This window comes from Scyliorhinus torazame, chromosome 8 (assembly GCF_047496885.1).
Source record: "Scyliorhinus torazame isolate Kashiwa2021f chromosome 8, sScyTor2.1, whole genome shotgun sequence".
Classification (NCBI taxonomy): domain Eukaryota; kingdom Metazoa; phylum Chordata; class Chondrichthyes; order Carcharhiniformes; family Scyliorhinidae; genus Scyliorhinus; species Scyliorhinus torazame.
In genome coordinates, this window is record NC_092714.1 from 21230858 (window position 1) to 21253404 (window position 22547).

At 45.9% G+C, this 22547-nt stretch overlaps 1 protein-coding gene across 3 annotated transcripts in view; it reads right to left on the reverse strand.

Annotated features, from left to right (window-relative positions):
- The window catches only part of LOC140427671 (amyloid-beta precursor protein-like), a 321513-nt gene that overhangs the window by 163056 nt on the left and 135910 nt on the right, over positions 1-22547 (reverse strand). For all 3 annotated transcript variants that reach the window (XM_072513150.1, XM_072513148.1, XM_072513147.1), the window contains exon 3: positions 20510-20639. In XM_072513150.1, the coding sequence (XP_072369251.1) occupies positions 20510-20639 (130 nt within the window). The remainder of the gene's footprint in view (positions 1-20509; positions 20640-22547) is intronic.

Genomic DNA, 22547 nt, shown 5'->3' on the forward strand with positions numbered 1-22547 from the left:
GTCTCCGGCGGGCGATCAGGGAGGTGAAGGCGAGGGCGCCTGCCCCCCTCCCTGTAAAGAGCTCTGGCTGTTCTGATACCCCCAAGACTGCCACTAACGGGCATGGCGCCATCTTCAGCCTTGGACATGGCCTCGATGAAGGCAATCTAGTACTCGACAGGTCTGGGACAGGACCAAGGGATGTGGGTGTGGTTGGCCAAACCTCCCTGGCATTGTTTATTTTTTTCCCTCCAACTCAGGGTAGAACCTGCTTGTGTGTGTTCTGGTCATGTGCGCCCTGTGCACTACCTTTAGTTGCATTAGGCTCCGCCCTGCACATGAGGAGGTGAAGTTCACCCAATGCAGTGCCTCAATTCAGCGTCCTCCCCCATCTCCATGTCCAGCTCCTCCTCCAGTGTCTCGCCCAGCAGGGTCCTTACTTCCTCCAGCAGTCGTCCATACATGTTGGTGCAGTTGCCGTCCCCCAGCATGTTCAATGTTAGAATCTGTCTAGTAGGGTGTGTCTGGGTAGCTGGGGGAATGTTGCGGTTCCTTAGTTGCACATATCGGAGCTTCTTCCCTTTTGGAGCTGGAACTTGTTTGTTATTTCCCCAGGGTTGCTACTCTGCCGTCTACATACAGGTCCCCTATCGTCAGCACCTCTTCGTCCTGTCTCCACTTTTTAAAAGGAAGCGTCCATTATTGCTGGGGTGAAATTATGGTTTTTGCAGATAGGGACCATAGTGGACATTGCACCCAGACTGAAATGGTGCCCGAGCTGATTCCAAGTCTTTGGCTTGGCCACCGCCACCGGTAAAATGGGAAAGGGACCGTGACCAATGCTCGGAGGAATATCTCCGTGCAGGAGGTCTCCTCAGGTTCCACCTATTCTGCATCCGGCTCTCTGATCTACCCCTGCACACTTTCTCCATTAGCCACCCAGTGGTAAATTAGGAGGTTTGGTAGAGCAGGCGCCGCCATATTCCTCCTTCTTTGTGGGACACTTTTACGGATCCTGGGGCTGCGCATAGAGCAAGACTCTGTGCTCCCCGTCGCCCCTCTGTATGCCTCTCCATCCCTTCTCTGATCTGACAGTGATAACCAGTGGCTCGATTGTCAGGGCAAATGGTAATGGGGATAATGGGCACCCCTGCCTCATGCCATTGTGCAGCTGGGCGTATTCAGAGCTGTTGGTGCTCGCCCATACGTGCGCCATGGGAGTGTTATACAGTAGCTTCTCCCATGAAGTGAACCCTGGCCCAAACCCAAATTGCTCCAGCCCCTCCATGTCACTCTGTTGAAGGCCTTCTTTGCGTCCAGGGAGACGATCATTTCTGGTGTCTTCGCCCTGGGTAGAGTCATAATCACGTTCAGCAGGTGCCTGATATTCACCGTTAGCTGTCTTCCCTTGACCAACTCCATCTGATCTTCCGCAATTACAGATTCAATCTCTCCTTGTACATCTGTCCTGCCATCCCAAGAATCAGTCTGGCAAACCTTCACTGCGCTCCCTCTAAAGCTAGAACACCCCTCCTACTAGAACACCATTCCTCAGATAAGGAGACCAAAACGACAGATTCCATGTGTGGCCTCACCAAGGCCCTGTATAATTGCAGCAAGACATCCCTGCTCCTGTACTTGAATACTCTCGCAATAAAGGTCAGCATACCATTTGCCTTCTTTACTGCCTGCTGCACCTGCATGTTACATTCAGTGACTTGGGTACGAGGACACCCAGGTCTCGCTGAACGCTCCCTTCTCCTAATTTATGACCATTCTGATAATAGCCTGCCTTCTTGTTTTTGCTACCAAAGTGGATAACCTTGCATCTATCTAAATTATACTGTATCTCCCATTCATTTGTCCACTCACTCAACTTGTCCAAATCATATCTATGGGAAGTATGAGACTGCGTTTGTGGTACAGCCAACATCTTGTGAATTCTTACGTTTGAACTCAACTGTTGAGCTTCTTTGGCTGCTAATTCCACGGATACAGCAACTTCCAAAGCTTTCTTTAAGATCAGGGAGCTTTTGGTTAACCGTTTTTGAATAGCTTCGTTCCTTGAATCACAGACTAATTTATCTCTGATGGTATTGTTTAAACATCCCCGAATTCACAGTGTTCAGCTAGATTTTTCAGGGTAGCTACAAACTGTATAATTAATTCATTTTCTTCTTGGTTACGCTTATGAAACATAAACTTGTGATGACTAAAGGTTTTGGTGAATAGTGGCCTTGCAAAATTTCCACTCTTTCTTTGTATGTTTGTGCCTGGCTTTCCTGACTGTATCAGACTTCCAATGTTAAATGTTTCCCCCTCCCATTATGCTCAGGAATGTTGCCGCTTTTATATCTGTTGCCATCCTGTTAGCTTGAACAAAATAGTCGAATCGTTCTGATTATGAGCTCAATTGCTCTGTATTGTCGTTGAACAGTACCACCTTGCCATTTTTTCGATGGAAGGGCTTGCATGTGCATGATGTGTCACCAGCTTTTAGCACTACCTTGTTTCCTTTCTCACCAAAACAAGGCATAATTCGAGCTCAGCCTATTTCCCTTTGCGTTTTGCAATACCCCCGCTCTAAATTTGTTGGTGCAGGGTACTTGCTACTCACTGCTACGGAGTTTGTTTCGGGCAGAGGTCGTGATGAGCTTCTCCAAGGTGGTTTCCTTCGTATTTTTCAGTTACTCCGATGGCTGTAACCATTGTTTGGCTGCCCCATTGCCAGCCTTTTTGTGCTGACTATTTTAATAGTTTAGTAGTTCTTCAGGTGATTACAAATGCTGCGTGCCAACTTCGTCACTAGTTTTTGTGGTAGATTCATGATCGAGTCTGCAGGCCTTGAAGGTTCAACCAAAATGAAGAGCATTATTTTCCTCTGTGGTTTCCTCCGGGTGGTCTGGTTTTCTCCCACAAGTCCCGAAATACGTGCTGTTAGGTAATTTGGACATTCTGAATTCTCCCGCTGTGTACCCGAACAGGTGCCGTAGTGTGGCGACTAGGGGCTTTTCACAATAACTTCATTGCAGTGTTCATGTAAGCCTACTTGTGACAATAAAGATTATATAAGAAAATGTTAGCACTACAGGCTGTGATGTTTGCCCACGCAGGAGGCTGATGATATCATGTATTCATTCTCTTAAAGTGCCTTTGTTCAGCTACAAGGCTGCTTGTGAGGAAACACTCCGAAAACACAGCAAGACAGAGCATCCATGTAACAAAAGATTGTTTTGAATATGCTCAAAGATTTAAAAAAAAAAAAGATTTAGAATACCCAATTCATTTTTTCCAATTAAGGGGCAATTTAGCGTGGTCAATCCACTTAGTTTGCACATTTTTGGGTTGTGGGGGCGAAACCTACGCAAACACGGGGAGAATGTGTAAACTCCACATGGACAGTGACCCAGAGCCGGGATCGAACCTGGGACCTCGGCGCCGTGAGGCCGCAGTGCTAACCCACTGCGCCACCATGCTGCCTATTGAATATGCTCAAAGATTGAGTTTCCACAGCTCGCTGCATACTGAGGGAATGAAGAGATATGAGGAGAGTGCAGGAAGCTGGAGTTGAGGTTGCAAATCAGTCATGATCTTACCTACCTCTCCATTCACCTGAGGAGGGAGCAGTGCTCTGAAAGCTAGTGATTTGAAACAAACCTGTTGGACTTTAACCTGGTGTTGTAAGACTTCTTACTGTGATCTTACTGAATGGTGAACCTGGTTCAAAGGGCTGAATGCCCAACTTTTATGTTCTTACATTTGTGTCATTAATTTGCACTGCAGATTTTAGTTCAGTACCATGTTTTGTTAATTCAATTCATCACTGCAGGGCCTAATAAAGCAATCCAAAACTAACAGGTCTGATCAAAGCTTTGCAGCCCTGCCACATCAGTTGTAAATGGTGTGGACACTTGAGCAAATAACTGGAGAAGCAGAGTTTATCTTCAACACTGGTGGAGTTCAGCATGCAAGAGAAACTAAAGGATCATAAAAAACACCTTGTTCACTAATTTAACCATTCTGAAATGGCCATTCAATGTATTCAAGATGGGTTGCTACAATCCCAGGGAGAATTAAATATTTTTAAAGAAAGGAATCCCCACAATGCCAACATAAAAAACAAAACTTTTACTATAGCAAACCAACTAAAATTAATATAATCCAAACATTAGCCAACAGGCAAATGATATTTCAAATAAACAGGCAAATTTTACTTTTCACAGCCAATTCAACAAAGATAAGCCTCACATAGTTACAAGCACCTGTGTCTCTCCCCACACACAAGTGACACCATGTACACTCTCAAGTCTTTCCAACTCTACCTCCAGCATGGGGGATCTCTCACTTTTACCATTCAATGGGTTTGGCTCTTGAGTTGCTTTCACAGGCAGTTGCACTCTGAGGCTCCTTGGTGCAGTTAATTTATTTCTTATCCTGTTTCAGCAATTTCCCACATTTCTCTTTAAAGCCAAATTACAATCAGGGCTTTCTTTGGTGCTAGTTCAAGAGCTTTCACCTTTTAAAACCAGCTCTTAACCATTTTGCTCAGGTTTAATGTCCAAGTCTTCGAGCAACCAAACATCCAAAGTGTTGCGTAGGCCAACTGAATTCACCTCATCCTGTTTAAACTCAGGATAATCTTTAACTTTCCTTTCCACAATCTCAATATGTTATTCCAGGAGAATGCTGTCACCTTCTGTATCTACAGTTCATTTTTCTGCTGAGTAAAGACCTTTTCAGATGCTTTTCGACCTTTGTTGAGGTTATGACGATGCTCAGTTAAGAAAGTTTGATCATCCTTTCTAACTCGGGCGCTGAGGACCCAGGTTCGATTCTGGCCCACTGTCTGCGTGGAGTTTACACATTCTCCCCATGTCTGCCGAGGTTTCACCCCCACAGCGCAAAGATGGGCAGGTTAGGTGGATTGGCCACACTAAATTGCCCCTTAATTGGAAAAAAATAATTGGGTACTCTAAATTTATTAAAAAAAACCTTTCTACTCAGTTCACTAATTCTGCTCATCATCTCCCATTTCTTGTTATTTTCACTGAAATATAGGAACCTTGGTGAATTGTTGCAATGTATCTTGCAGCTTGAACACACTGCTGCTATCATGTGTTGGTGGTGTTCATTTATCCAGAGATGTGAAGAGTATTCCATCACACTTCTGACTTGTAAATAGTGGACAAACTTTGCGGAGTCTGGGGCGTTACTCTCTGCAGAATTTCCCGCCTATGCCCTGCTCTTACAGCCACAGACTTTATATGGCTGGTCCAGTTAAGTTTCTGGTTGATGGCAAACTGCAACTCCCCAAAACCTGAATGTTATCCCGGTATTGCTGCATATGGGCACAGGCTGCTTCAGTATCAGAGGAGTCATGAATGATGCTGAAAATTATGCAGTGAACATAGAACCCCTACATTGCAGAAGAATGCCATTCGGCCCATCGGATCTGCACTGACCCTCTAAAAGAGCATCCTACTTAGATGCAGTCCCCCACCCAATCTCCGTAACCCCATAACCCCACCTAGTCTCCACATATTTGGACATTAGGAGCAATTTTAGCATGGCCAATCCACCTCACCTGCACATCTTTGGACTGTGGAAGGAAACCCACGCTGACACGGGGAGAACGTGCAAAATCCACATATACTGACACCACATCACCACTTACGAATGAGGGAAGATCATTGATGGAGCAACTGAAGATATTTGGGCTGAGAGCACTACCCAGGGAAATATCTGCAAGTGATGTCCTGGGACTGGGATGATTAAAACAGGACAGCTTTTCCACTTTATGGGGCATTATTCTCTGGAAGGACACTGTGTAATTGTACTAAGATTAGTCTTGCTTTTGAATTTCCAACATTTTGTATTTCTATGTTCTTTTGTAGGACAGGAATGAACATGTCTGTCTCCTTGAATTAAATTTCCTCTCTTGATTTACCAATTTCCTAACTTGAGTGCTAGTCTCTTCATCCTAGCCTTTCCTCACTAGAAGCAGATTTTTTTTTAACCATCAAACTCCTCATCTCTCCAGTTTCTCCGTCATTTCCCAAACTCAGGGGTGGCACAGTGGCGCAGTGGTTAGCATTGCTGCCTCACGGAGCTGAGGTCCTGGGTTCGATCCTGGCCCTGGGTCATTGTCCGTGTGAAGTTTGCACATTCTTCCCTTGTCTGCATGGGTCTCATCCCTACAATCCAAAAAGATGTGCAGGGTAGATGAATTGGCCATACTAAATTGTCCCTTAATTGGGAAAAAAAAGAATTGGGTACTCTAAATTTAAAAAAACTTCCCAAACTTGGGCTTCTTACTGATATGCTTGTGGGCCAATTTGTAATCATCTGCCACTCCTGATGCATCCTTTATTTTACAAACTTTACATTCATCCAGGTCGGACAATATTCCCAAAGAGAATTTTTAATTCTTCCACTTGGAATCACTTCTCAAAGGCTCCCGAAGTCTTGTTTCACATTTGTTAACGTATACCACCTATCAACCACCAGTTTCCTTTTCTCCAACAAATTCCACAATGGGCCGAGTCTGTTTTTGTTTTAAATGTCTAACTGGCTTCTGATACCAACTCAAAAGGCATTGGGAACAGCAATCCTTTCTCTGCCACACTCACCTCATTGCTCTTCTGAAAGAGATCAGCAAACACAAACCTCCAGCGTTTTCCCCATGAAAACACAAAAGCACAGTCCAATCATCTTTAGGCCAGTTTCACTTGAGCGGTCTTCGGATGCTTTTGAAGATCAGATGGCAGCGCAAAATACCAGACTGATGTTCACCCGATGCACTGCCTGGTAGGGTGGTAGAGGCAGGAAGCCTCACATCCTTTAAAACGTATCTGGATGAGTACTTGGCACGCCATAACATTCAAGGCTATGGGCCATGTGCAGGCAAACGGGATTAGGTGGGCAGGTCAGGGTCTTTCATGCATTGGTGCAATCTTGATGGACCAAAGGGCCTCTTCCACACTGTAGTATTCTGTGATTCTGAGCTGGTATGAGTATCCAGATAAGCTTGAGACAGTCAGAACTGAGTTAGGCTCTTACTAGCAAATGAAATGAAAAATGAAATGCAACAACCCCAACCAATAATAAGAAAGCATAGACTGCTGTGAAAGGCTTTGAAGGGTCACCAATATAAAAATACTGGGCCAGCATTAGCTCAGAAAGCAACCAACTGCTTCAGGAAATGTCTAAAGGTTTACTCCTACCATGAATTTAAGTGATTCAGTATTAGATACAGACCATTCAAATCATGACCAACAATTCTCATATCCACCACATAGGTGAAGAATCTACATTCAATCTTTTAGTTTTAAATTCTTTGAAAGATTATTTTGTTGTACAGTCTACATTACAGAAGCAATAGCCAAATCTGCTCTCTCCAGGTACAGTGATCCAGTCACTCAAATATAAACTATTAAAACCCCTTTACCTATTTAAGTTTACACAATTTGTAATTATTTTTTAAACAGGTGACAAAACTAAATACAGGAACCTGCAGAATGTGACCTATCTGTACATCCTATCTTGAATTGTCTGATAAATTACATTGATAAATTATACATTTTTGGATGAGGGTGGAGGACAGGGAGGTGATGAGGAAAATGTGGAAAAGGCTCCTTAAGACAGTACTTTCAAAACCTACGACCACTACCATCTTGAAGGACAAAGACAGCAGGTACATGGGAACACCAACATCTGGAAGTTCCCCTCTATTCATCACACGGACGTGGAAATATATCGCCGTTCTTTCATTGTTGCTGGGTGAAAATCCTGCAACACCCTCTCTTATAGCACCGTGGGCTACTCATACCATATGGAGTGCAACGTTTCGAAAAGGCTGCAAATGAGCACATTCTTGAGGGCATTAATGATGGGCAATACATGCTAGCCTAGCCAGCAAAGCCCACATTCCTTGAATGAATAAAACAAAGGGATGACCTACTATCTAATTTAACAACATATGGCAACTTTAGAATGGAGTAGCAGGGCAATACACAGGATATGCACACACAATCTCATCTCAATAAACAGCTGTGTGTTAATGCAACCATATTAAGCAATGCAACATTGTGGCATTTTTAATTAGTCAGGTTCATTAAAATACATCCAGCCACTGATTATTGAAAGAATTTATACAACCTCAGAAATAGAGGCACAAGGGAACTGCATTTCCCCCATTGGGCACAAATTAGCATTCAGGCGTAAATTCCACTAGTTTGGAGTCGTAAATTTGTCCAGGTTTCCACTCAAACGTATTTATCTTACACTAAACATGAAATTTGCCAAACATCCAGTCCAATTAGGTTACACTTTTGGAACATAACTTTAAAAATATTTTTTGCTTTAAATAATAGTGGTTGGTCACTTGGTGTTGTTCAATTAACACAGGTGAATATGGTTTAATCACAAAAAATTGAGCATTTCAATCAGTACAGATCTGTGAGTAACCAGACTTTAAATAACTGCAAATCATTACCCATGCAGAACTACTTACTAGTTGACATATATTGGCAAAGTCAGGGCGAACAAATTAAAAATTCAGAATATTTTTCTTGTGCCAAAGGGACTAACTTAAGTTTCACAGTAAACAGGCAGAATTAGTTGAAACTCGCAATACTCTGGGATTTGGTCAGTTTTGTGACAAGACTGGATTCCAACATAATATTGCAAACTATGAGGAGGGTAGTGATAGATTTCAGGAGGACAAAGACAGACTGCTGGATTGGGCAAGCACTTGATAGATGGAAATTTAATGCAGAACATTGTGAAATGATTCATCTTGGTAGAGAACGAGGAGAGACAATAATAAACAAAGGATACAATTCTAAGTGTATAGAACAAAGGAACCAGGGGTATATGTGCACAAATCATTGCAGGTGGCAGGACAGATTGAGAAAGCGGTTAAAGCATACAGGGTACTGGGCTTTATGGTAAAATGGATTGATTGTTGTGGATTGCTCAGATGAAGCTAGACTTTCTGGCACCCAGATTTCCTGCTGTTACCATACACAGAGTAGGGCTAAGTGGGGACAACATAGATGGACCCCTGGGGGGTGGGTTCCTGGTGCCCTGCAGAGTTGCAATAGGCAACTCCATTGGGTGTTGCAACCCACGCACCGAGACCTCACTGGCTGATGGCCAGAGAACATTCTGAAAATGTACGAAGAAGTGTATATGAAATCGACCTCCAGGACCTTCCTCAGCGTAGAGACAACAGAGAAGATTTGACAGCGGACCAGAGGACGGAAGAAATCAGCTTGCGAGACAAACCTTCATGGACGGAGGCCCTGAGACAACAGAGACTCTGAGAATTGGACCTGCAGTTCGATTCATCGGCACCAGTGTTAAGAATCTTGGGATTATTGCAGTTGGGATAACTTAAGGGGGCAACTGTTTTTCCTGTGTTTGATAATAAATTTGATTGCATTGTAAACTTCTATTTGCCCGTTGCTCATCTTGCAAATAAGGGCACTTGGGTAAAACGTTTGAATAATAAACTGGGCGAAGTGTTTGAGGTTTTACAGACCACAGCTTTACAAATGGGACAGGAATAGAAAAACAAGGAAGTTAAGCGGAACCTTTACAAAGCACTGCTCTGGTCACAACTGCAATAGTACAACGAATTGTGGGCACCACTTTAGGAAGGATGTGAACTATTCGGGAAGGTAAAAAGATATATCAGAATGAAGGCCTTTATATCTGGAACCAGTTATGTGGCTAGATTGGAGAACATGGGATTGTACTCCTTTAAGAGATCATGAGGGGACTTGACAAGTGTTCAAAATCATGAGGAGTCTGGACAGAAGAGATAGGGAGATACTGTTCCTGTTGGCAGAAGGGTCAAGAATCAGAGTACACGGATTTAAGATGTTTGGCAAAAATAACAGTGAAATGAGAAAACATTTTTAAATGCAGGAAGTTGCTAGGATATGGAATGTACTGCTGAACAGTGTGGTGGTCTCAATCATGGCTTTAAAAAGAACTGGATAATTATCTGAAGAAAAAAAAATTGTAAGGCTTTGGAGAAAAGTGAGGGCGGGACCAGCTGAATTGTTCTTGCAGAGAGAAGAGACTGACCTTGACCTTCGGTGCTGTAACCATTCTATTAATTTTTTAAAAACTAGTCTAAAAGATTGCAGAAACGTAACATTTTATTTTGATGGAATTTGTACTTAAACTCTGCTATCTATTGCCCTGAAGAACAGTTCAATTGGGAGGAAACTCCCAGCCAAGCTGTATAGGTCAATAGGAGAGATAAGAAAAATGCCAGCAACTACGGACAGCAATTATCTTTTTGTTCGTGAAAAAAATTAATTCTGTTCTTATGTAATTAGAATTTATAAATTACATTTATATAATTATAATTCTTTGGAATAGCTATCTGTGCTTTACTTCGCTACAACAATTTTTTTATTTGTAATACTTCACATATCTTTACAGACATGATACATTTTACTTTTGTCTCAAGGCTTTTGTTGCCCTGCTACCAGCAATTAGCAATGTTGACATAAAAGGTGCGACTCTGAATTGCGACACAGAGAAAGGTTTGCAGGCAGACTGTTGCATGCCACATGTTGTCAAAAAGATGACCTTTCACCTGATAAAGCCTGCTCCCTCTTGATGCCGCTTTTTCAGCTGCCATTTCTCACTCCGCCCTGAACTTTTGATTTCTGACGCACACCAATGACTATGCCTGTGGGGTTGCAAGATGCCTTTGGAATGGAGGTGGAATTGTGCTGAACCTTCGCGATATGAGGATAGGAAGAGACGAAAAAGGGAGAGAGAGTTCTTCAGCAAAACCTAATTCAAATATGTTTCATCCAGGTCAGATACTGGGAAGGGTAGAGGGATATTACTAGGCTTATGACAGTAGACAGAATTAATTATCCTGCACTGCTTGCTTTACCCACCACCCATGAAAAAAATTCACTGAACTTTAGTAAACTCATTGATATTCGCCTTAATGCTAAGCTATAGCCTCAGACTGGAATGCAGCTTTCAAGCTTCTCATTACAGGGGGAGGTTTGCTGGGAGCTTGATCGTAAGAGATGAAGGCGAAACCTCTAAATTTCTTCCTTGCAAAGTTTTGTAATGTGTTTCCTCAGCCCAAGTTAACGTCATACATAATCAGTAAGTTATTGATCATAAACATACCTCGTCATGATTTCAGTGGCACAGTGACCAAGGTTATACATTTTTTATTTTTTGATAGTTCATGGGACTTCGGCGTCGCAGGCTGTGCCAGAATAAATTGCCCATCCCTAATTGTCCTTGAGGGGGCAGTTGAGAGTCAACCACATTGCTGTGGTCTGGAGGTGCATGTAAGCCAGACTAGTTCGGACAGCATATTTCCTTCCCTAAAGGACATTAGTGAACCAGATGGGTTTTTACGTCAAGCGGCAATGACTTCCAAAAGGCCTTTGGTAAGGTGCCTCACAGGAGACTGCTGAGTAAAATAAGGGCCCATGGTATTCGAGGCAAGGTACTAACATGGGTTGACGATTGGCTGTCAGGCAGAAGGCAGAGAGTTGGGATAAAAGGTTCTTTTTCGGAATGGCAACCGGTGACGAGTGGTGTCCCGCAGGGTTCAGTGTTGGGGCCACAGCTGTTCTCTTTATATATTAACGATCTAGATGACGGGGCTGGGGGCATTCTGGCTAAGTTTGCCGATGATACAAAGATAGGTGGAGGGGCAGGTAGTATGGAGGAGGTGGGGAGGCTGCAGAAAGATTTAGACAGTTTAGGAGAGTGGTCCAAGAAATGGCTGATGAAATTCTTTTAATTTTTAAAAAATATATATTTATTCAAAATTTAACAGATTTTCAACAAACCCTCCCCCCCCCCCCAACAAAAAGAAACAAGAACACAACAATCAAAAATTATACATTGGATTTCCCCCATATACAATAAACCCCCATATGACATTTAAAAGCACCAACAGGGAAGCCCCCTCCCACCACCCCAAACGCCCCCCCCAAAAGAACCCCCCCCCCGCCCCTGGGCTGCTGCTGCTGACCTCCTCCTAACGCTCCGCGAGATAGTCTAGGATCGGTTGCCACCGCCTGAGGAACCCCTGCACAGACCCTCGCAAGGCAAACTTTATCCTCTCCAGCTTGATGAACCCTGCCATGTCATTGATCCAAGCTTCCACACTAGGGGGCTTCGCATCTTTCCATAATAGCAAAATCCTCCGCCGGGCTACCAGGGACGCAAAGGCCAGAATACCGGCCTCTTTCGCCTCCTGCACTCCCGGCTCGTCCGTTACCCCAAATAATGCCAACCCCCAGCTCGGCTTGACCCGGGTTTTCACCACCTTGGACATAGTCCTCGCAAAACCCCTCCAAAACCCATCCAGTGCCGGGCACGACCAGAACATATAGACGTGATTTGCCGGGCTTCCCGAGCACCTCCCACATCTGTCCTCCACCCCAGAGAACCTACTCAACATTGCCCCTGTCATATGCGCTCTGTGAGTAACTTTGAACTGTATTAGGCTGAGCTTGGCGCAAGAGGAGGAAGAATTAACCCTACTCAGGGCATCAGCCCACAGACCCTCATCTATCTCCTTCCCCAGCTCCTCCTCCCACTTGCCCTTTAACTCCTCCACCGAGGCCCCCTCCTCTTCCTTCAGCCCCTGGTAAATCACCAAAACTTTGCCTTCTCCAACCCATACACCCAAAATCACCCTGTCCTGAATCCCCTGTGCCGGGAGCAGCGGCAATTCTCTCACCTGCCGCCTCACAAATGCCCTCACTTGCATGTACCGGGGTAACCCAAACTTCTCCTCCAGCGCCCCTAGGCTCGCAAACGTCCCATCGATGAACAGGTCCCCCATTCTTCTAATCCCTGCCCGATGCCAGCTCCGAAACCCCCCCATCCATCCTTCCCAGGAGGAACCGATGATTCTCCCGAATTGGGGAGCAAACCGAGGCTCCCACCTCGCCCCTGTGCCGCCTCCATTGCCCCAGATCTTCAACGTTGCCGCCACCACCAGACTCGTGGTATACCTTGTCGGCGAGAGCGGCAGCGGTGCCGTCGCCAGCGCCCTCAGGCTCGTGCCCACACAGGACGCAATCTCTAGCCTCTTCCACGCCGCCCCCCTCTCCCTCCATTACCCACTTACGGATCATCGCCACATTGGCTGCCCAATAATAGCAGCACAAATTCGGCAGCGCCAGCGCCCCCCTGTCCCTGCTACGCTCCAGAAACACACTCTTCACCCTCGGGGTCTTATTCGCCCACACAAAACCCATGAAGCTCCTACTTACCCATTTGAAAAAGGCCTTGGGGATCATAATGAGAAGGCACTGGAATACAAAGAGAAACCTCGGGAGGACCGTCATTTTGACCGACTGCACCCTACTCGCTAGTGAGAGTGGCAGCATATCCCATCTTTTAAAATCCTCCTCCATCTGCTCCACCAACCGCGTCAAATTGAGCTGGTGCAGGGCCCCCCAACTCCTAGCTACTTGGATCCCCAGGTACCGAAAGCTCCTTTCCGCTCTCTTCAGCGGTAGCTCGTCTATCCCCTTTCCCTGGTCCCCTGAATGCACCACAAAGAGCTCACTCTTCCCTATGTTGAGTTTATACCCCGAAAAGTCCCCAAACTCCCTTAGGATCCGCATGACCTCCGCCATCCCCTCCACTGGATCTGCCACATACAGCAACAGGTCGTCAGCATACAACGACACCCGGTGTTCCTCTCCCCCCCCGGACCAGACCCCTCCATTTCCTGGACTCCCTTAGTGCCATGGCCAGAGGCTCAATTGCCAGTGCAAACAACAAGGGGGACAGGGGGCACCCCTGCCTCGTCTCCTGGTACAGCCGAAAGTACTCCGACCTCCGCCGATTCGTAGCCACACTCGCCACCGGGGCTCTATATAGCAGCCGGACCCAGCTGATGAACCCCTCCCCGAACCCAAACCTCCGCAACACTTCCCAAAGATACACCCACTCCACCCGGTCAAATGCCTTCTCCGCGTCCATAGCTGCCACGACCTCCGCTTCCCCCTCCACCGAGGGCATCATAATCACATTGAGGAGCCTCCGCACATTTGTATTTAATTGCCTACCCTTCACAAATCCCGTCTGGTCCTCATGAATTACCCCCGGGACACAGTCCTCAAATCTCGTAGCCAGCACCTTTGCCAGCAACTTAGTATCAACATTGAGGAGCGAGATAAGAACATAAGAACTAGGAACAGGAGTAGGCCATCTGGCCCCTCGAGCCTGCTCCGCCATTTAATGAGATCATGGTTGATCTTTGTGGACTCAGCTCCACTCTCCGACCCGTACACCATATCCCCGAATCCCTTTATTCTTTAGAAAGGTATCTATCTTTTTCTTAAAAACGTTTAAAGAAGGAGCCTCAACTGCTTCACTGGGCAAGGAATTCCAGAGATTCACAACCCTTTGGGTGAAGACGTTCCTCCTACACTCCGTCCTAAATCTACCTCCCCTTATTTTGAGGCTATGCCCCCTAGTTCTGCTTTCCCCGACCAGTGGAAACAACCTGCCCGCATCTATCCTATCTATTCCCTTCATAATTTTATATGTTTCAATAAGATCCCCCCCGCATCCTTCTAAACTCCAATGAGTACAGTCCCAGTCTACTTAACCTCTCGTCATAATCTAATCCCCTCAACTCTGGGATCAACCTAGTGAATCTCCTCTGCACTCCCTCCAGTGTCAATATGTCCTTTCTCAGGTAAGGAGACCAAAACTGAACAAAATACTCCCGATGCGGCCTCACCAACACCCTATACAATTGCAGCATAACCTCACTAGTCTTGAACTCCATCCCTCTAGCAACGAAAGACAAAACTCGATTAGCCTTCTTAATCACCTGTTGCACCTGCACACCAACTTTTTGCGACTCGTGCACCAGCACACCCAGGTCCCTCTGCACAGCAGCATGTTTTAACATTGTACCGTCTAAATAATAATCCATTCTGCTGTTATTCCTCCCAAAATGGATAGCCTCACACTTGGCAACATTGAATTCCATCTGCCAGACCCTAGCCCATTCACCTAACCTATCCAAATCCTTTTGCAGACTACCGGTATCCTCTGCACTTTTTGCTTTACCACTCATCTTAGTGTCGTCTGCAAACTTTGACACATTGCACTTGGTCCCCAACTCCAAATCATCTATGTAAATTGTGAACAACTGCGGGCCCAACACTGATCCTTGGGGGGCCCCACTAGTTACAGGTTGCCAACCAGAGAAACACCCATTTATCCCCACTCTCTGCTTTCTGTTAGTTAACCAATCCTCTACCCATGCTATCACTTTACCCTCAATGCCATGCATCTTTAGTTTATGCAGCAACCTTTTGTGTGGCACCTTGTCAAAAGCTTTCTGGAAATCCAGATATACCACATCCATTGGTTCCCTGTTATCAGTCTATACGACCCACATTGCAGTGGATCCTTGTCCCGCTTCTGGATCAAAGAAATCAGCGCCCTAGACATTGTCGGGGGCAAGGTCTCCCCCTTGTTCGCCTTATTGAAAGTCCTCACTAGCAACGGGCCCAGCAGGTCCACGTATTTCCTGTAGAATTCAACCGGGAACCCACCCGGCCCCGGGGCCTTCCCCGCCTGCATGCTCCCCAATTCTTTAACCAGCTCCTCCAGCCCCATCGGCACCCCCAAACCAGCCACCTCCTCCTCCTCCACCCTCGGGAACCTCAGCTGATCTAAGAATCGTCGCATCCCCCCCCCTCCCCCGCTGGGGACTCAGACCTGTACAGATCCCCATAGAAGTCCCTAAATACCTTGTTTATTCTTACCGCACTCCACACAGTATTCCCCCCTCTATCCTTAACTCCACCAATCTCCCTCGCTGTCTCCCTCTTACGAAGCTGGTGTGCCAGCATCAGACTCGCCTTCTCCCCATACTCATACGTCGCCCCCTGCGCTTTCCTCCACTGTGCCTCTGCTTTCCCTGTGGTCAACAGGTCAAACTCCGTCTGGAGGTTCCGTCGCTCCCTGAGTAGCCCCTCCTCGGGGGGCCTCTGCATACTTCCTATCCACCCTTAAAATCTCCCCCACCAACCTCTCCCTCTCCCTCCCCTGTCTCTTCTCCCTGTGGGCCCTAATGGAGATTAGCTCTCCCCTGACCACCGCCTTCAGCGCCTCCCAGACTGCCCCCATCTGCACCTCCCCATTGTCGTTGGCCTCCAAATATCTTTCAGTGCACCCCCGCACCCACATCTCCTCATCCGCCAATAGTCCCACATCAAGGCGCCACTCTGGTCCCTCTCCTCCCCCAACTCCAGCTCCACCCAATGCGGGGCGTGGTCCGAGATGGCTATGGCCGAATATTCCGTTCCCTCCACTTTCGGGATTAGTGCCCTACTCAAAATGAAAAAATCTAGCCGGAAGTAGGCTCTATGGACGTGGGAAAAGGAGGAAAATTCCCTGGCCAGTGGCCTGACAAACCTCCATGGATCCACTCCCCCCATCTGGTTCATAAACCCCGAGGACCTTGGCCGCAGCCGGCCTCTTACCCGTCCTGGACCAAGAGCGGTCCAGTGCTGGGTCCAGCACCGTGTTGAAGTCCCCCCCCCATTATCAAGCTTCCTACTTCCAGATCCGGAACCCGACCCAGCATGCGTTTCATAAATCCGGCATCATCACAATTCGGGGCATATACGTTCACCAGTACCACCTGCACCTCACCGCTCACCATCACGTATCGACCTCCATTATCCACTACAATATTCATTACCTCAAACGACACCCGCTTCCCCACCAGTATTGCAACCCCTCTGTTCTTCGCATCCAGCCCTAATTGAAAGACCTGCCCTACCCATCCCTTTCTCAGCCTAACCTGATCTGCCACCTTCAGATATGTCTCCTGGAGCATAATCACATCTGCCTTCAGTCCCTTTAAGTGCGCGAACACCCAGGCCCTCTTGACCGGCCCGTTCAGGGCCCTCACATTCCAAGTTATCAGCCGGATTGGGGGGGCTACTCCCTCCCCCCCGGCCGACTAGCCATCTCCTTTGCTAGGCCAGCCACGTGCCCGCACCTCCCAGGACCCCTGCCACGACTACCTCTCCTACTTCCACCACCCTTTTGGCAAATGCAGCAGCAACCCTGTCCCCCCCCCTCCCAGATCCACATCTAGCCATTTTGCTCCCCCCATGACACTCCCGTAAGTCAGCTGACTCCTGCTGATTTCGGCCCCTCCCGCCATTCCATCGACCCCCCAGTGTGAGAATCCCCCCATCCCTTGACAGTCAGTGTGCCCTCCTCTCCAGCACCGCCCTTCCCCCCCCGGCCCCATCCCCATCCTTCCCTACCGCGGGAAAAAGCCCGCGCTTTCCTGAGCCGGCCCCGCCCCCTCTGGCGCAGCTCCTTTTTGCCGCCTTACCCCAACTCCCCATCCCCACGCCTCCACTCCTCCTCTTCCTCCGTGGGGGCCTGCCCCTCCAACACCGACGCCCACACTCTCCCACAGCCCCCACATCAAATCCATTCACCCATCCCCACCCAGCACTCAAACCCAGAGAACATTCCCCAAACACAATAAACACAGTAAACATCCCCCCACGACCAACCCTCAATTTGAGTCCAACTTTTCAGTTTGTATAAAGTTCCATGCCTCATCGGGCGTTTCAAAATAGTGGTGCCGATCTTGGGACGTGACCCACAATCGCACTGGCTGCAGCATCCCGAACTTCACCCCGTTCCGATGGAGCACCGCCTTAGCCCGGTTAAAACTAGCCCTCTTCTTAGCCACCTTTGCACTCCAGTCCTGGTAAATTCGGATCTCCGTGTTCTCCCACCTGCTGCACCGCTCTTTTTTGGCCCATCTCAGGACACACTCTGCCCATAAAGCGGTGGAACCTCACCACTACAGTCCTTGGCGGTTCGTTGGCTTTGGGTCTCCTTGCCAGGACCCGATGAGCCCCATCTAGCTCCAGGGGCCTCGGGAAAGCTCCCGCGTCCATCTGCGAATTGAGCATCGTGCTCATATATGCCCCGGCATCGGGCCCCTCCACTCCTTCAGGGAGACCCAGAATCCGAAGATTCTTCCTCCTCGACCTATTCTCCAGGTCCTTGAGTTTTTCCGTCCACCTCTTGTGCAGTGCCTCGTGCGCATCCACCTTCACCGCCAGGCCCAAGATCTCACCCTCGTTCTCCGAGGCTTTTTGCCGCACCTCCCGGATCGCCGCCCCTTAGGCCTTCTGGGTCTCCACATGCTTCTCAATCGCCGCCTTCATTGGCGCCAGCATTTCTGACTTCAGCTCCTCAAAGCAGCGTCTAAGAAACTCCTGCTGCTCATGCGACCACTGCGCGCATGCTGCTTGGTCTCCACCCGCCGCCATCTTGCTTTTCCTCCCTCGCACTTTTCGCTGCCCCAAGATCACTTTTTAAACCGCTCCACTCCTGGTCCAATCCATATAATGTTGGGGGGACCTTGCTGTCACCTTCCCACACTGGAAGCCATCGAACAATTGCTGTTGGGGCCCCTCTGGAGAGCCCAAAAGTCCGTTCCTGGCGGGAGCTGCCGAACGTGAGACCTACCTTGGCATAGCCGCACCCGGAAGTCGGCTGATGAAATTCAATGTGGGCAAGTGCGAGGTCTTGCACATTGGAAAAAAGAAGAGATGCATGGACTATTTTCTAAACGGTGACAAAATTTATAATGCTGAAGTGCAAAGGGACTTGGGAGTCCTAGTCCAGGATTCTCTAAAGGTAAACTTGCAGGTTGAGTCCGTAATTCAGAAAGCAAATGCAATGTTGTCATTTATCTCAAGAGGCTTGGAATATAAATGCAGGGATGTACTTCTGAAGCTTTATATAGCACTAGTTAGGCCCCATTTAGAATACTGTAAGCAATTTTGCGACCCCACACCTCAGGAAGGACATACTGGCACTGGAGCGGGTCCAGCGGAGATTCACATGGATGATGAACATGCGATGAACGTCTGAGGTTCCTGGGATTATATTCATTGGAGTTTAGGAGGTTGAGGGGAGATCAAATAGAAACTTACAAGATAATGAATGGCTTAGATAGGGTGGACGTAGGGAAGTTGTTTCCATTAGCAAAGGAGACTAGGACCCGGGGGCACAGCCTTAGAATAAAAGGGAGTCACTTTAGAACAGAGATGAGGAGAAATTTCTTCAGCCAGAGAGTGGTGGGTCTGTGGAATTCATTGCCACAGAGGGCATTGGAGGCTGGGACGTTGAGTGTCTTTAAGACAGAAGTTGATAAATTCTTGATTTCTCGAGGAATTAAGGGCTATGGAGAGAGAGCGGGTAAATGGAGTTGAAATTAGCCATGATTGAATGGTGGAGTGGACTGGATGGGCTGAATGGCCTTACTTCCGCTCCTATGTCTTATGGTCTTATTTCATGGTCACCATTAGTCTTTTAATTACAGATTTTTATTGAATTCAAATTTCACCATCTGCAGTAGCGGGATTCAAAATCAGGTCCCCAGAGCATTACCCTGGGTTTCTGGCTTCATTGCATTAACTGCATTAATTGCTTTATGCAACTAAATAAAGGCATTTAGTTGAGTCTTATGAAAGCAGCTTATGGAACTATGGTCTCAAGAAAAGCACCGCAGCCACAAGATCTGTTCCCAGTATATCCCAAAGCGTCTTTGAAGTGCCAGGGAAATAACACAAGTTAGGATAGGGTATTTTAATGAGGGATGAAACAGAAAAGGAGAACAGATGATCAGAGTGCTTGGAGAAAGGCGAAGAAGATCAGAAGAGGGAGAGGCAGTAGGACTAGCCATTTATTTTTTGATATATAGCCCACAGCGAGTGGTGGAAATGATGTTGTGAGCAATGGTGCCACCTACATTAGATTGGAGGATTCTCATTAAAAGAAACAGGAGAAAATTTTAAGCATGACAGATGGCGGCACATCACAGCGCCAGTGTCCCAGATTCGATTCCCGGCTTGGGTCATTGTCTATGCGGAGTCTGCACATTCTCCTCGTGTCTGTGTGGGTTTCCTCCGGATGCGCCGGTTTCCTCCCACAAGTCCCGAAAGACGTGCTGTTAGGTAATCTGGATTTTCGGAATTCTCCCTCCGTGTACCTGAACAGACGCCAGAATGTAGCAACTAAGGACTTTTCACAGTAACTTCAATGCAGTGTTAATGTTAGCCTATTTGTGACAATAATAAAGATTATGTGACAGAAAAAGCAGGACAAAATTGGAAGAGTACTCCAGGAAGCACTACACTCGAGAAAAACATGCCTTGTGCTAAAGTATTAAAATTATTTTAGTGCAGAGTTATGTAAAAATGATTTGAACAAAAAAGCTCCACATTCTTATCTGATTGCTTGCACTGTAGCTGGAGGCTGTGATTGTGCTAATTAGGTTACATTTTGTGAGAAGCACTTAGAGCAGAGAATGTTCAAAGCATAAATTAATTTCCAGAGAACATTTTCCAGATAATGCAATGTGGGACATTTCAGACATGAGAAATCGAAACAATTATAAGAATAAGGTCCATGAAATAAAAGATAGTATCGCACATACCCAAACATCTGTATGGAACCACGATGTGAGGGTGACCTTTACATTGCTTACGACCCTTTTTGCACCAGTTCTGGATTGTGACAGGTTGATTGGCCTCAACAACATTTGTTATCTGCAAATCAGGATAAACCTAGGAGAGAAAGAAAAATCATCAAGCACAAACCCAAAAGTAACAGCATTGAGTTCTGTAGCCTTGTTTCAGGCAGCATTCTAGTCCCAATGCTTATATTTCTGAATTGTTGAATATGGGATTCATTGTCACTGACTCTTGACACAAGGCTTTTACATGCTTGAAGCAACTCTGCTCTTGAAGCGCAAATGGTCAGTGACAATTGCTCCCTGGCAAAATTGATTTGGGCTATGTGTATTGGAGGATCAACAAACTAAAAATAGTTGATATTCTGAAAACAATTATACATTTTGGTTAATCGACTGGAAATAAAATGTTACAATTAGAACAAGGTTTCAGATCATTTAGCAATAAGGAGATCTTGGATTTAATTTAAAATAGAAAATGGTTACTGCAGAAATAACTTTCCATTCTAAATATCAGCAGCCTTTGCAAATAGAATTATGGTACAGGATTTATTAAACGTGGAGTCAGTTACAGGCAATGGCTCCTTTTTGAGGGAAACCACATACATTTATTTGGTTTATCATGTACCACTAAACCTAATCTCGCCCTCCCACTCATGCCCATTTTGAAAGCAACCATTTAATTCTCTTTTAAAACATTTTGTGGTAGACATAGATTGTGGTCGAATTTGACATCGAATGAAGATTTTTTTCCTAATCTCCATTTTAATTGCAATTACCTTAAATTCCTAACTGCATTATCACCTTGCCAGTGAAAGCAATTATTTTCCTGATCATAACACTTGATAATTTAAGACCTGATCACACCTTTCATGTTTCTTATAAATATAATTCCTAACTATGACAACATTCTATTGAATCTACACTGCCTTTTTCCTGTTCTTATTTCCTTATAATGAGTAACCAAAATTGTAAGAATACTCCAACTGCAGCCTGGGTCTGTTCCCAAATTTAATGTTAATTTCTTGTTTCTGTACTCTATACCTCTTAAATAAAACTTGATGTACTTACTTGGTGTGCCTGTTTTGTAAAATGTCCAGTTTAAACATTCGTACAGTCACCATCATATCTATTTGATCTTCTCTGCCCAAGTAAAATCATACATTTTGAAGTTTTAACTTTCTTTCCCTATTATTTTCAAAGTACCTTGGCTTCATTTTTTTATATTGAACTACACTTTTTCACACTGCTGATCTATGCCCTTCAACAGTCTTCTACAATTTATGATCTGCAATATCCACATTGAATCTTAATATTCTTCCCTCAATTCTCTGCCCAGCAAATCCATGTATATAGTTAATAATAACTGCCCCATAGATCCATGTGGAACATTCACAGCCACCTGTAAGGCCACAAGAAGCATAACATTGAATTTCATGGCCTGTAACCAGCTCTACCCATTCAACACATTCCTTAATGGGGTTCCTTTGGTCATGTGGTATCAAGGATTGAGAGGTCAGCCGTAGCATGAATCGGATGTGAAATTGATGATTCGTCTTTCTACAAAAACCTTGTTCCAAACTTAAAAGCAAGTTTTACTGTGCGGTCTTCCCATTTCCCAATATTTTGCTTTGACCACTCTTGACTTTATTCTGGTATATGGGCAGAAGTGTTCTGGACCCATGCTCAACTGAAACAGGGTTGAAATTGACAACTCATGTTGTGTGCTTACACTTATAGAGGAGGGATTTTATTCCACTAATCCAAGTTGCATTTTAACTCTACTGCTAGAGGTGAAAGGAAAGTGCAAACACAATATTCTACCAAGTCCTCACTAGCTGCATGTTCAATCAAGTGAACAGAATGAAGCAATCCTCCCAGTCAATTTTACATAAACCAATTACTACTGTTTTATGAATACTTCCCGAAAGAGTACCTGGCAAAATTTTCATTTAAAATTTGGAAAAACATATATTTCACACCTAAGCCATTATTAGTGCTC